The sequence below is a fragment of the Catharus ustulatus genome, chromosome 32, assembly GCF_009819885.2.
Source record: "Catharus ustulatus isolate bCatUst1 chromosome 32, bCatUst1.pri.v2, whole genome shotgun sequence".
In the NCBI taxonomy this organism is placed as follows: Eukaryota; Metazoa; Chordata; class Aves; order Passeriformes; family Turdidae; genus Catharus; species Catharus ustulatus.
In genome coordinates, this window is record NC_046252.1 from 1,555,420 (window position 1) to 1,570,137 (window position 14,718).

Consider the following 14,718-nt stretch of genomic DNA (forward strand, 5'->3'; position numbering starts at 1 on the left):
TCTCCAGGATTTTGGGGTCCCAGTTTTGGGGTCCCCTCGATTTTGGGGTCTCTGCTCATTGGGGTCCCCCCGGAGTTTTTGGGATCCCCCCGTTTTTGGGGTCACTGCTCGTTGGGGTTGGGGTCCCGGTTCTGGGGTCTCCCAGGATTTTTGGGGTCCCGTTTTTGGGGTCACTGCTCGTTGGGGTTGGGGTCCCCCAGAGTTTTTGGGGTCCCGGTTTTGGGGTCACTGCTCGTTGGGGTTGGGGTCCCCCAGAGTTTTTGGGGTCCCGGTTTTGGGGTCACTGCTCATTGGGATCCCAGGATTTGGGGTCCCCCAATATTTGGGGTCTCCCCGGTTTTTGGGGTCCCCCAGGATTTCTGGGGTCACTGTTCATTGGGGTCTTCCCAGGATTTGGGGTCTCTGCTCATTGGGGTCCCCCAGGATTTTTGGGGTCCCCCGTTTTTGGGGTCACTGCTCGTTGGGATCCCCTGGGATTTGGGGTCACAGGATTTGGGGTCTCCCCGTTTTGGGGATCACTGCTCGTTGGGGTTGGGGTCCCCCAGGGTTTTTGGGGTCTCGGTTTTGGGGTCTCTGCTCATTGGGGTCCCCCCAGATTTTTGGGGTCCCAGTTTTGGGGTCACTGCTCATTGGGGTTGGAGTCCCCCAGGATTTGGGGTCCCCCAGGATTTTTAGGGTTCTCCAGGATTTGGGGTCCCCCCTGGTTTGGGGTCTCTGCTCATTGGGTTTGGGGTCTCAGGATTTTGGGGTCTCCCAAGATTTGGAGCCCTCCAGGTTTTTGGGGTCCCCCAGGATTTTTAGGGTTTTCCAGGATTTTGGGGGTCCCAGTTTTGGGGTCCCCCCTGTTTTGGAGTCCCTCCTGGATTTTTAGGGTCACTGCTCATTGGGGTCCTGGTTCTGGGGTCCCCCTGGGATTTGGGGTCAAGGTTTTGGGGTCTCTCCGATTTTGGGGTCACTGCTCATTGGGATCCCAGGATTTGGGGTCCCCCCGGATTTTTGGGGTCCCCTGGGATTTGGGGTCCCAGGATTTGGGGTCCCCCAGAGTTTTTGGGGTCCCCCAGAGTTTTTGGGGTCCTGGTTTTGGGGTCTCTGCTCATTGGGGTCCCCCCAGATTTTTGGGGTCCCATTTTTGGGGTCACTGCTCATTGGGGTTGGAGTCCTCTCAGGATTTTTGGGGTCTCCCCAGGTTTTGGGGTCCCCTGGGTTTTGGGGTCCCAGGTTTTTAGGGTCACTGCTCGTTGGGGTTGGGGTCCCGTTTTTGGGGTCTCCCCGATTTTGGGGTCTCTGCTCATTGGGGTTTTCAGGGTTTTGGGGTCCCCCCGTATTTTTGGGATCCCATTTTTGGGGTCCCCCCAGGTTTTTGGGGTCACTGCTCGTTGGGGTTGGGGTCCCAGGATTTGGGGTCCCCCAAGATTTTTGGGGTCTCCCCAGGATTTGGGGTCCTCCAGGATTTTGGGGTCCCATTTTTGGGGTCACTGTTCATTGGGGTTGGGGTCTCCTGAGGTTTTTGGGGTCCCCCAGGATTTGGGGTCACTGCTCATTGGGGTCCCAGGATTTGGGGTCCCCCAGGATTTTTAGGGTCTCCCAGGATTTTTGGGTCCGGTTTTGGGGTCCCCCCGATTTTGGGGTCTCTGCTCATTGGGGTCCCCCCGGAGTTTTTGGGATCCCCCCGTTTTTGGGGTCACTGCTCGTTGGGGTTGGGGTCCCGGTTCTGGGGTCTCCCAGGATTTTTGGGGTCACTGCTCATTGGGGTTCAAGTCCTCCCAGGGTTTTTGGGGTCCCCCAAGATTTTTAGGGTTCTCCAGGATTTTGGGGCCCCCCATTTTTGGGGTCACTACTCATTGGGGTCCCGTTTTTGGGGTCCCCTGGGTTTTGGGGTCCCCCCGTTTTTGGGGTCCCCCAGGATTTTTAGAGTCCCCTGGGATTTGGGGTCCCAGGTTTTGGGATCACTGTTCATTGGGGTTGGGGTCCCCCAGAGTTTTTGGGGTCCCCCCAGATTTTTGGGGTCCCAGTTTTGGGGTTCCCCAGGATTTTTGGGGTCCCATTTTTGGGGATCACTGCTCGTTGGGGTTGGGGTCCCCCAGAGTTTTTGGGGTCCCCCAGGATTTTTGGGGTCCCCCCGTTTTTGGGGTCTCTGCTCATTGGGGTCCCCCAGGATTTTTAGGATTTTCCAGGATTTTGGGGGTCCCACTTTTGGGGTCCCATTTTTGGGGTCCTGGTTATGGGGTCCCCCAGGTTTTTGGGGTCACTGCTCATTGGGGTTGGGGTTGGTGTCCGAGTACTTGGTGAGGTCAAAGGTCAGCACTTTGCTGATGACGCAATCGCCTTGCTGGGGGGGGGGAGGGGAGGGGTCACAGCCTGACCTCTGACCCCTGACCCCCCCCCAAAAAAAACCCCAAAACCGCCCTGAACCCCAAAAGGGACCCAACACCCCCCAGGAAACCCCTCCCCCAATAAGAACTCCCCAATTTTGGGGACCCCCTCCCCCTTTTTTTGGGATTTTTGGGGACCCCCCCAATAAGAACCCCCCGATTTTGGGACCCCCTCCCCAAATAGGACCCCTCCCCAAATTTAGGATTTTTGGGGAACCCCTCCCCCACAGGAAACCCCCCCATTTTGGGATTTTTGGGATTTGGGGACCCCTCCCCCAATAAGAACCCCCCAATTTTTTGGGTTTTGGGGAACCCCTCCCCCCAATTTTGGGATTTTTTGGGGACCCCTCCCCCACAGGAAACCCCCCCATTTTGGGATTTTTGGGATTTGGGGACCCCTCCCACAATAAGAATCCCTAATTTTAGGGATATTTGGAGACCCCTCCCCCCAATTTTGGGATTTTTGGGGACCCCAATAAGAACCCCCCGATTTTGGGGACCCCTCCCCCCATAAGAACCCCCCCAATTTTGGGATTTTTGGGATTTGGGGACCCCTCCCCCAATAGGAACTCCCCCAAATCTGGGAATTTTGGGGACCCCTCCCCCCACAGGACACCCCTCCAATTTTGGGATTTTTGGGATATTTGGAGACCCCTCCCCCCAATTTTGGGATTTTTTGGGGAAGCCCCTCCCCCCACAGGACCCCCCCCCCAATTTTAGGATTTTTGGGGTTTGGGGACCCCTCCCCCAATAAGAACCCCCCCAATTTTTTGATTTTTGGGGACCACTCCCTCCTCCAATTTTGGGATTTTTTGGGACCCCCCTTGATCATTTCCCCCCCTCCCCCCCCCCTCGGTTTTTGGGTCCTTCTGCCCCTCCCCCTTTGGGATTTTTGGGAATATTTTGGGGGGTTTTGGGGAGATTTGGGGTGTTTGGGGTATTTTTGGGAATATTTTAGGGGGTTTGGGGGGTTTGAGGTATTTTGGGGGGGATTTTGGAGATATTTTTGGGATGTTTCAGGGTATTTTGGGGCATTTTTGGGGGGGATATTTTGGATATTTGGGCTATTTTGGGTTTTCTTTAGGGATATTTGGGGTATTTTTTGGGATATTTGGGTTATTTTGGGGATTTTTTAGGGATATTTGGGGTTATTTTGGGGATATTTGGGTTATTTTGGGGTTTTTTTAGGGATATTTGGGGTATTTTTGGGTTATTTTGGGGATATTTGGGGTTATTTTGGGGTTTTTTTAGGGATATTTTAGGGTTTTTTAGGGATATTTGGGGCATTTTTGGGGTTTTTTAGGGATATTTGGGGTTATTTGGGGATATTTGGGGTATTTTGGGTTTTTTTTAGGGATATTTGGGGTATTTTTTGGGATATTTAGGATATTTTAGGGTTTTTTTAGGGATATTTGGGGTATTTGGGTTTTTTTTAGGGATATTTGGGGTACTTTTTGGGATATTTGGGGCATTTATGGGATTTTTTAGGGATATTTGGGTTATTTTTTGGGATATTTAGGATATTTTAGGGTTTTTTTAGGGATATTTGGGGCATTTATGGGATTTTTTGGGATATTTGGGGTATTTGGGTTTTTTTAGGGATATTTGGGGTATTTTTTGGGATATTTGGGGCATTTTTGGGATTTTTTAGGGATATTTGGGGTTATTTTGGGGATATTTGAGTTATTTTGGGGTTTGCTTTAGGGATATTTGGGGTATTTTTGGGATATTTAGGATATTTTAGGGTTTTTTTAGGGATATTTGGGGCATTTTTGGGATTTTTAAGGGATATTTGGGGTTATTTTGGGTATATTTAGGATATTTTAGGGTTTTTTTAGGGATATTTGGGGTTATTTTGGGGATATTTGGGTTATTTTGGGGTTTTTTAGGGATATTTGGGGTATTTTTTGGGATATTTAGGATATTTTAGGGTTTTTTTAGGGATATTTGGGGCATTTTGGGGATTTTTTAGGGATATTTGGGGTTTTTTTAGGGATATTTGGGGTATTTTTTGGGATATTTGGGGCATTTTTGGGATTTTTTAGGGATATTTGGGGTATTTTTTGGGATATTTGGGACATTTTGGGGTTTCTTTAGGGATATTTGGGGTATTTTTTGGGATATTTGGGTTATTTTAGGGTTTTTTAGGGATATTTGGGGTTATTTTGGGGATATTTGGGGTATTTTGGGGATTTTTAAGGGATATTTGGGGTTATTTTGGGGATATTTGGGTTATTTTGGGGTTTTTATAGGGATATTTGGGGTATTTTTTGGGATATTTTGGATATTTTAGGGTTTTTTTAGGGATATTTGGGGCATTTATGGGATTTTTTAGGGATATTTGGGGTATTTTGGGGATATTTGGGTTATTTCGGGGTTTTTTAGAGATATTTGGGGTTATTTTGGGGATATTTAGGATATTTTAGGGTTTTTTTAGGGATATTTGGGGCATTTTTGGGATTTTTTAGGGATATTTGGGGTATTTTTTGGGGATATTTGGGTTATTTTGGGGATTTTTTAGGGATATTTGGGGTATTTTTTGGGATATTTAGGATATTTTAGGGTTTTTTTAGGGATATTTGGGGCATTTTGGGGTTTTCTTTAGGGATATTTGGGGTTATTTTGGGGATATTTAGGATATTTTAGGGTTTTTTTAGAGATATTTGGGGCATTTATGGGATTTTTTAGGGGTATTTGGGGTTATTTTGGGGATATTTGGGGCATTTTTGGGATTTTTATAGGGATATTTGGGGTATTTTTTGGGATATTTGGGGAATTTTGGGGATATTTGGGTTATTTTGGGGTTTCTTTAGGGATATTTGGGGTATTTTTTGGGATATTTTAGGGTTTTTTTAGGGATATTTGGGTTATTTTGGGGTTTCTTTAGGGATATTTGGGGTATTTTTTGGGATATTTTAGGGTTTTTTTAGGGATATTTGGGGCATTTATGGGATTTTTTAGGGATATTTGGGGTTATTTTGGGGATATTTGGGTCATTTTGGGGTTTCTTTAGGGATATTTGGGGTATTTTTTGGGATATTTAGGATATTTTAGGGTTTTTTAGGGATATTTGGGGCATTTATGGGATTTTTTAGGGACATTTGGGGTTATTTTGGGGATATTTGGGTTATTTTGGGGTTTTTTAGGGATATTTGGGGTTATTTTGGGGATATTTGGGGTATTTTGGGGTTTTTTTAGGGATATTTGGGGTGTTTTTTGGGATATTTGGGGTTATTTTGGGGATATTTGGGGTATTTTGGGGTTTTTTTAGGGATATTTGGGGTGTTTTTTTGGTTATTTTGGGGATATTTGGGATATTTTGGGTATTTTTGGGTTTTTTTAGGGATATTTGGGTATTTTTGGGGTTATTTTGGGGATATTTGGGGTATATTTGGGCTATTTTTTGGTATTTTAGGGCTTTTTTTAGGTATTTCTGGGTATTTAGGGGCTATTTTTTAAAATTTATTTTCTATTTTGGGGTTTTCAGGGTCTATTTTGGGTGTTCTGGGGTATTTAGGGGATTTTTTTTTGTATTTTGGGGGTAGTTTTGGGTATTTTGGGGTATTTAGGGTCTATTTTGGGGTTTTAGGGTCTGTTTAGGGTTTTCTGGGTGTTTCTGGGGTATTTCTGAGTATTTAGGGTCAATTTTTGGGTATTTCAGGGGTAATTTTGGGGTATTTTTGGGTATTTCTGGGGCATTTAGGGTCCCTTTAGGGCGTTTCTGGTTATTTGGGGTCCCTGTAGGGTCTATTTAGGGTCTCTTTAGGATATTTTTGTCTATTTAGGGTCCTTTTAGGGTTATTTAGGGTCTCTTTAGGGTTAATCAGGGTCTGTTTGGGGTAATTTCTGTGTATTTGGGGTCCCTTTAGGATTTCTTTAGGGTCTTTAGGATTATTTGGGGTCCCTTTAGGGTTTTTTAGGATCTCTTCAGGATCCCTTTAGGGTTTATTCAGGGATTTCTTTAGGGTATTTCTGGTTATTTAGGGTCTCTTTAGGGTTATTTAGGATCTGTTTAGGGTCCCTTTAGGGTTATTTGGGGTCCCTTTGGGGTATTTTTCTGCATCTGGGGTCTCTTTAGGGTTATTTAGGGTCCCTTCAGGGTCCCTTTAGGGTCCTTTTGGGATATTTTTGTGCATTTGGGGTTTCTTTAGGGTTATTTAGGGTCCCTTCAGGGTCTGTTTATGATTATTTGGGGTCCCTTTAGGGCATTTCTGGTTATTCAGGGTCCCTTTAGGGTTATTTAGGATCTCTTTAGGGTTATTTAGGATCCCTTTAGGGTGTGTTTAGGGTTATTTGGGGTTTTTTTGGGGCTCACCTCGGGGTAGACCCCGATCAGGCTCTGGGCCTTGGTGTAAAATCAGGGTTATTTAGGATTATTTAGGATTATTTAGGATTATTTAGAGTCTCTTTAGGGTCCCTTTAGGGTATTTTTGTGTATTTGGGGTTATTTAGGATCTCTTTAGGGTCCCTTTAGGGTCCCTTTGGGGTATTTTTGTGTATTTGGGGTCTCTTTAGGGTTATTTAGGGTCCCTTTAGGGTTATTTGGAGTCTCTTTAGGGTCTCTTTAGGGTTATTTAGGGTCCCTTCAGGGTCTCTTTAGGGTCCCTTTGGGGTATTTTTGTGCATTTGGGGTTTCTTTAGGGTTATTTAGGGTCCCTTCAGGGTCTGTTTATGATTATTTGGGGTCCCTTTAGGGCATTTCTGGTTATTTAGGGTCTCTTCAGGGTTATTTAGGATCTCTTTAGGGTCCCTTTAGGGTCCCTTTGAGGTCCCTTTGGGGTATTTTTGTGTATTTGGGGTCCCTTTAGGTTATTTAGGGTCCCTTTAAGGTCTGTTTAGGGTTATTTAGGGTCCCTTTAGGGTTATTTAGGGTCTGTTTAGGGTCTGTTTCTGGTTATTTAGGATCCCTTTGGGGTTATTTTTGGTTATTTGGGGTTTTTTTGGGGCTCACCTCAGGGTAGACCCCGATCAGGCTCTGGGCCTTGGTGTAAAATCAGGGTTATTTAGGATCCCTTTAGGATTATTTAGAGTCTCTTTAGGGTCCCTTTAGGGTATTTTTGTGTATTTAGGGTTATTTAGGATCTCTTTAGGGTCCCTTTAGGGTCCCTTTGGGGTATTTTTGTGTATCTGGGGTCCCTTTAGGGTTATTTAGGGTCCCTTTAGGGTATTTTTGTGTATTTAGGGTTATTTAGGATCTCTTTACGGTCCCTTTGGGGTATTTTTGTGTATCTGGGGTCCCTTTAGGGTCCCTTTAGGGTTTATTCAGGGTCCCTATAGGGCATTTCTGGTTATTTGGGGTCTCTTCAGGGTTATTTAGGATCTCTTTAGGGTCCCTTTAGGGTTATTTAGGATCTCTTTAGGGTCCCTTTAGGGTTATTTAGGATCTCTTTAGGGTCCCTTTAGGGTTATTTAGGATCTCTTTAGGGTCCCTTTAGGGTCCTTTTGGGGTATTTTTGTGCATTTGGGGTTTTTTAGGATTATTTAGGGTCCCTTTAGGGTCTGTTTATGATTATTTGGGGTCCCTTTAGGGCATTTCTGGTTATTCAGGGTCCCTTTAGGGTTATTTAGGATCTCTTTAGGGTCCCTTTAAGGTCCCTTTGAGGTCCCTTTGGGGTATTTTTGTGTATTTGGGGTCCCTTTAAGGTTATTTAGGGTATCTTTAGGGTTATTTAGGATCTCTTTAGGGTCCCTTTGGGGTCCTTTTGGGGTATTTTTGTGTATTTAGGATCCCTTTAGGGTCTCTTTAGGGTTCTTTGGGGGATTTTTGTGCATTTGGGGTTTCTTTAGGGTCCCTTTAGGGTTATTTACAGTCTCTTTGGGGTTATTTAGGGTCCCTTAGGGTTATTTTGCATCCCTTGGGGTCTCTTTGGGGCATTTCTGGTTATTTGGGGTCCCTGTAGGGTTATTTAGGGTCTCTTTAGGGTTATTTAGGGTCTCTTTAGGGTTGTTTTTGGGTTATTTCTGGTTATTTGGGGTCCCTGTGGGGTTATTTAGGGTCTCTTTAGGGTTGTTTTTAGGTTATTTCTGGTTATTTGGGGTCCCTTTGGGGTTTTTTTGGGGCTCACCTCGGGGTAGACCCCGATCAGGCTCTGGGCCTTGGTGTAGAATCAGGGTTATTTAGGATTATTTAGGGTTATTTAGGATCTCTTTAGGATCCCTTTAGGGTTATTTAGGGTCCTTTTAGGGTTATTTAGGGTTTCTTTAGGGTCTGTTTCTGGTTATTTAGGATCCCTTTGGGGTTATTTTTGGGTTATTTTTGGTTATTTGGGGTTTTTCTGGGGCTCACCTCGGGGTAGACCCCGATCAGGCTCTGGGCCTTGGTGTAAAATCAGGGGTATTTAGGATTATTTAGGATCCCTTCAGGATTATTTAGGATCCCTTTAGGGTTATTTAGCGTCCCTTTAGGGTGTGTTTAGGGTTATTTGGGGTTTTTTTTGGGGCTCACCTCGGGGTAGACCCCGATCAGGCTCTGGGCCTTGGTGTAGAATCAGGGGTATTTAGGATTATTTAGGATTATTTAGGATCTCTTTAGGGTCCCTTTAGGATCTGTTTATGGTTATTTAGGGTCTGTTTATGGTTATTTAGGGTTTTTTGGGGGTTTTTTTGGGGCTCACCTCGGGGTAGACCCCGATCAGGCTCTGGGCCTTGGTGTAGAATCAGGGTTATTTAGGATTATTTAGGGTCTCTTTAGGATTATTTAGGATCTCTTTAGGATTATTTAGGGTCTCTTTAGGGTCTGTTTAGGGTGTGTTTAGGATTATTTGGGGTTTTTTTGGGGCTCACCTCGGGGTAGACCCCGATCAGGCTCTGGGCCTTGGTGTAGAATTCCTCCTTGAGGGAGATGACGATGGCCTGGAAGTTGGAGGCCGACTGCTCCTTGATGTAGTTGGCAACCTGGGGACCCAAAAAAGGGATTTGGTACCCCAAAAACCGGGGTAAAGAACCCCAAAACGGAATGGGGAACCCCAAAAAATGGATCTGGCATCCCAAAAATGGGGTGGGGGACCCCAGAAATGGGATCTGGGACTCAAAAATGGGGTGGGGAACCCCAAAACATGGGGTGGGGAACCCAAAAATGGGGTGGGGAACCCAAAAAATGGGGTGGGGAACCCAAAAATGGGGTAGGGAACCCAAAAATGGGGTGGGGAACCCAAAAATGGGTCTGGGACTCAAAAATGGAGTGGGGAACCCCAAAATGGGATGGGGAACCCCAAAAGATGGAATGGAGCACCCAAAATGGATTTGGCACCCCAAAAATGGAATGGGGAGCCCCAAAAAATGAGATCTGGCACCCCAAAAAGGGATCTGGAACCCCAAAAAAGGAATTTGGCACCCTAAAAACAGGGTGGGGAACTCAAAAAATGGGTCTGGAACCCTAAAAATGGGATGGGAACTCCAAAAATGGATCCAGAACCCTAAAAAAGTGATTTGGCACCCCAAAGATGGAATCAGGAACCCCAAAAATGGGACCTGGAATCACAAACATGGGGTGGGGAACCCCAAAATGGGTCTGGGACCTCAGAAATGGGACCTGGTATCCCAAAAATGGGTCTGGAAACCCCAAAAATGGATCTGGAAACCCAAAAAATGGGATGGGGAACTCCAAAAATGGATCCAGAACCCTAAAAAAGGGATTTGGCACCCCAAAAACGAGGTGAAGAACCCCAGAAATTGATCTGGAGTCCCAAAAATGGGTCTGGGACCTCAGAAATGGGATCTGGCACCCCAAAAATGGATCTGGAAACCCAAACATGGATCTGGCACCCCAAAAAATGGGTCTGGAAACCCCAAAAATGAGTCTGAGACCCCAAAAAATGGGATGGGGAACTCCAAAAATGGATCCAGAACCCTAAAAAAGGGATTTGGGATCCTAAAAATGGGGTGGGAACCCCAAAACGGAATGGGGAACCCCAAAAAATGGATCTGGCATCCCAAAAATGGGGTGGGGAACCCAAAAATGGGTCTGGGACCCCAGAAATGGGATCTGGACCCCTAAAAAATTGATCTGGGACCCCAAAAAATGGATCTGAAACCCCCAAAAAATTAATCTGGAACCCTAAAAATTGATCTGGAACCCTAAAAATTGATCTGGAACACCCCCCCACCCCCAAAATGGGATCTGGAACCCCAAAAATGGGGTGGGGAACCCCAAAAATGGATCTGGAAACCCAAAAATGGGTCTGGAAACCCAAAAAATCGGATGGGGAACCCCAAAAATGGATCCAGAACCCTAAAAAAGGGATTTGGCACCCCAAAAACAGGGCAGGGAACCCCAGAAATTGATCTGGAACTCCAAAAATCGGACCTGGAACCCCTAAAATTGGAATGGGTGCACCCAAAATTGGATCTGGAACCCCCCAAATTGGGACCTGGAGCCCCAAAAATTGGAATGGGTACCCTAAAAATGGGATCTGGAACCCCGAAAATGGGATCTGGAACCCCAAAAATGGGTCTAGCAAACAAACAAACAGGATCTGGAACCCCAAAAATAAATGGGGAACCCCAAAAATGGATCTGGAACCCTAAAGGATGGATCTAGCACCCCAAAAATGGGATCTGGTGACCCAAAAATGGATCTGAGACCCCAAAAAATGGACAGGGAACCCCAAAATTGGAGTGGGGAACCCCAAAATTGGGGGATGAGGGCAAAAAAATCAGCTCAGTGAGGGGGAAATGGGGCTGGGGGAGGTTGGGGTGACACCCCCAGACCCCAAAATTGTACAGGGGGTGCCCCAAAATGGGGAGGGGGCCCCAAAAACAGAGTCAGGAACCCCAAAAATGGACAGGGAAACTCCAAAAATGGACGTTGAACACCAAAATTAGGGTGAAAAACCCCAAAATTCGGGATTTTGGGGGGCAAAATCCTTCCCTGGGGTGGGAAAATGGGGCTGGGGGAGGTGGGGGTGACACCCCCAGACCCCAAAATTGTACAGGGGGTGCCCCAAAATGGGGAGGGGGCCCCAAAAACAGAGTCAGGAACCCCAAAAATGGACAGGGAAACTCCAAAAATGGAGTGGAAAACCCCAAAATTGAATGGGGAACCCCAAAATTCAGGATTTTGGGGGGCAAAATCCTTCCCTGGGGTGGGAAAATGGGGCTGGGGGAGGTGGGGGTGACACCCCCAGACCCCAAAATGGGGGAGGGTCCCCCCAAATCAAGGAGGGACCCCCAAAAATGGATGTTGGACCCCAAAAATTGAATGGGGAACCCCAAAATTTGGGGTTTTGGGGGGTAAAATCCCAACTGGGATGGGAAAATGGGGCTGGGGGAGGTTGGGATGACACCCCCAGACCCCAAAATCACACGGGGGGACCCCCAAAAGGGGGAAGGGGCGCCAGAAACAGAGTCAGGAACCCCAAAAATGGGCAGGGAAACTCCAAAAATGGACGTTGAACACCAAAATTAGGGTGAAAAACCCCAAAATTCGGGATTTTGGGGGGCAAAATCCTTCCCTGGGGTGGGAAAATGGGGCTGGGGGAGTCGGGGGTGACACCCCCAGACCCCAAAATTCTACAGGGGGACCCCAAAATGGGGAAGGGGCTCCAAAAACGGAGTCAGGAACCCCAAAAATGGGATGGGAAACTCCAGAATTGGGGGGGAAAACCCCAAAATTCGGGGCTGGGGGTAAAATGGGAAATGGGGGAGGGGGAAAATGGGGCTGGGGGAGGTGGGGGTGACACCCCCAGACCCCAAAATCCCACAGGACCCCCCCCCCAAATCCAGGACCCCCCCCCAAATCTGACCTTGCCGATGTTGGTGTTGTCCAGCGCGGCGTCGATCTCGTCCAGCACAAAGAACGGAGCTGGTTTGTAACTGGGGGGGGAAACTGGGATGGGACCCCAAACTGGGACCCCAAACTGGGCTGGGAACCCAAACTGGGAACCCAAACTGGGATGGGAACCCAAACTGGGAACCCAAACTGGGATGGGAACCCAAACTGGGAACCCAAACTGGGAACCCAAACTGGGCTGGGACCCCAAACTGGGAACCCAAACTGGGATGGGAACCCAAACTGGGAACCCAAACTGGGCTGGGAACCCAAACTGGGCTGGGAACCCAAACTGGGCTGGGAACCCAAACTGGGAACCCAAACTGGGAACCCAAACTGGGCTGGGAACCCAAACTGGGCTGGGACCCCAAACTGGGAACCCAAACTGGGATGGGAACCCAAACTGGGCTGGGACCCCAAACTGGGAACCCAAACTGGGATGGGAACCCAAACTGGGAACCCAAACTGGGATGGGAACCCAAACTGGGAATCCAAACTGGGAACCCAAACTGGGCCGGGAATCCAAACTGGGAACCCAAACTGGGACCCCAAACTGGGAACCCAAACTGGGCTGGGACCCCAAACTGGGAACCCAAACTGGGCTGGGAACCCAAACTGGGAACCCAAACTGGGAACCCAAACTGGGAATCCAAACTGGGAACCCAAACTGGGCCGGGAATCCAAACTGGGAACCCAAACTGGGACCCCACACTGGGAACCCAAACTGGGCTGGGAACCCAAACTGGGAACCCAAACTGGGAACCCAAACTGGGATGGGAACCCAAACTGGGAATCCAAACTGGGAACCCAAACTGGGCCGGGAATCCAAACTGGGAACCCAAACTGGGACCCCAAACTGGGAACCCAAACTGGGCTGGGAACCCAAACTGGGAACCCAAACTGGGAACCCAAACTGGGAATCCAAACTGGGAACCCAAACTGGGATGGGAATCCAAACTGGGAACCCAAACTGGGATGGGAATCCAAACTGGGAATCCAAACTGGGAACCCAAACTGGGCTGGAAATCCAAACTGGGACCCCAAACTGGGCTGGGAATCCAAACTGGGACCCCAAACTGGGACCCCAAACTGGGACCCCAAACTGGGAATCCAAACTGGGCTGGGAACCCAAACTGGGAACCCAAACTGGGCTGGGACCCCAAACTGGGAACCCAAACTGGGAACCCAAACTGGGCTGGGACCCCAAACTGGGAACCCAAACTGGGAACCCAAACTGGGAATCCAAACTGGGAACCCAAACTGGGAACCCAAACTGGGAATCCAAACTGGGAACCCCAAACTGGGACCCCAAACTGGGCTGGGACCCCAAACTGGGAATCCAAACTGGGAACCCAAACTGGGAATCCAAACTGGGCTGGGAACCCAAACTGGGAACCCAAACTGGGCTGGGACCCCAAACTGGGAACCCAAACTGGGAACCCAAACTGGGACCCCAAACTGGGATGGGACCCCAAACTGGGAACCCAAACTGGGATGGGAACCCAAACTGGGAACCCAAACTGGGAACCCAAACTGGGATGGGAATCCAAACTGGGAACCCAAACTGGGATGGGAATCCAAACTGGGAACCCAAACTGGGATGGGAACCCAAACTGGGAATCCAAACTGGGAACCCAAACTGGGATGGGAACCCAAACTGGGAACCCAAACTGGGAACCCAAACTGGGATGGGAATCCAAACTGGGAACCCAAACTGGGCTGGGAATCCAAACTGGGAACCCAAACTGGGACCCCAAACTGGGAACCCAACCTGGGATGGGAACCCAAACTGGGAACCCAAACTGGGAACCCAAACTGGGCTGGGAACCCAAACTGGGCTGGGACCCCAAACTGGGAACCCAAACTGGGATGGGAACCCAAACTGGGAACCCAAACTGGGATGGGAACCCAAACTGGGAACCCAAACTGGGATGGGAACCCAAACTGGGATGGGAACCCAAACTGGGAACCCAAACTGGGAACCCAAACTGGGAACCCAAACTGGGATGGGAACCCAAACTGGGCTGGGAACCCAAACTGGGATGGGACCCCAAACTGGGAACCCAAACTGGGAATCCAAACTGGGAACCCAAACTGGGACCCCAAACTGGGAACCCAAACTGGGCTGGGACCCCAAACTGGGAACCCAAACTGGGAATCCAAACTGGGAATCTAAACTGGGAACCCCAAACTGGGAACCCAAACTGGGAATCCAAACTGGGATGGGAACCCAAACTGGGACCCCAAACTGGGAACCCAAACTGGGCTGGGAATCCAAACTGGGAACCCAAACTGGGAACCCAAACTGGGAACCCAAACTGGGCTGGGAACCCAAACTGGGAACCCAAACTGGGAACCCAAACTGGCCTGGGAACCCAAACTGGGCTGGGAACCCAAACTGGGAACCCAAACTGGGAACCCAAACTGGGCTGGGAATCCAAACTGGGAACCCAAACTGGGATGGGAACCCAAACTGGGAACCCAAACTGGGATGGGAACCCAAACTGGGACCCAAACTGGGAACCCAAACTGGGATGGGAACCCAAACTGGGAACCCAAACTGGGAACCCAAACTGG

The 14,718-nt window shown here is 48.4% G+C and overlaps 1 protein-coding gene across 1 annotated transcript in view; it reads right to left on the reverse strand.

Annotated features, from left to right (window-relative positions):
- Positions 1-1,439: 1,439 nt before the first annotated feature.
- The window catches only part of SMC1A (structural maintenance of chromosomes 1A), a 99,049-nt gene continuing 85,770 nt past the window's right edge, over positions 1,440-14,718 (reverse strand). Inside the window, exons 23-26 of the mRNA XM_033083623.2 lie at positions 12,116-12,185; positions 9,156-9,266; positions 2,236-2,329; positions 1,440-1,462 (exon numbers count right to left, since the gene is read on the reverse strand). Of these exons, the coding sequence (XP_032939514.1) occupies positions 2,246-2,329; positions 9,156-9,266; positions 12,116-12,185 (265 nt within the window). The 3' untranslated portion in view covers positions 1,440-1,462; positions 2,236-2,245. The remainder of the gene's footprint in view (positions 1,463-2,235; positions 2,330-9,155; positions 9,267-12,115; positions 12,186-14,718) is intronic.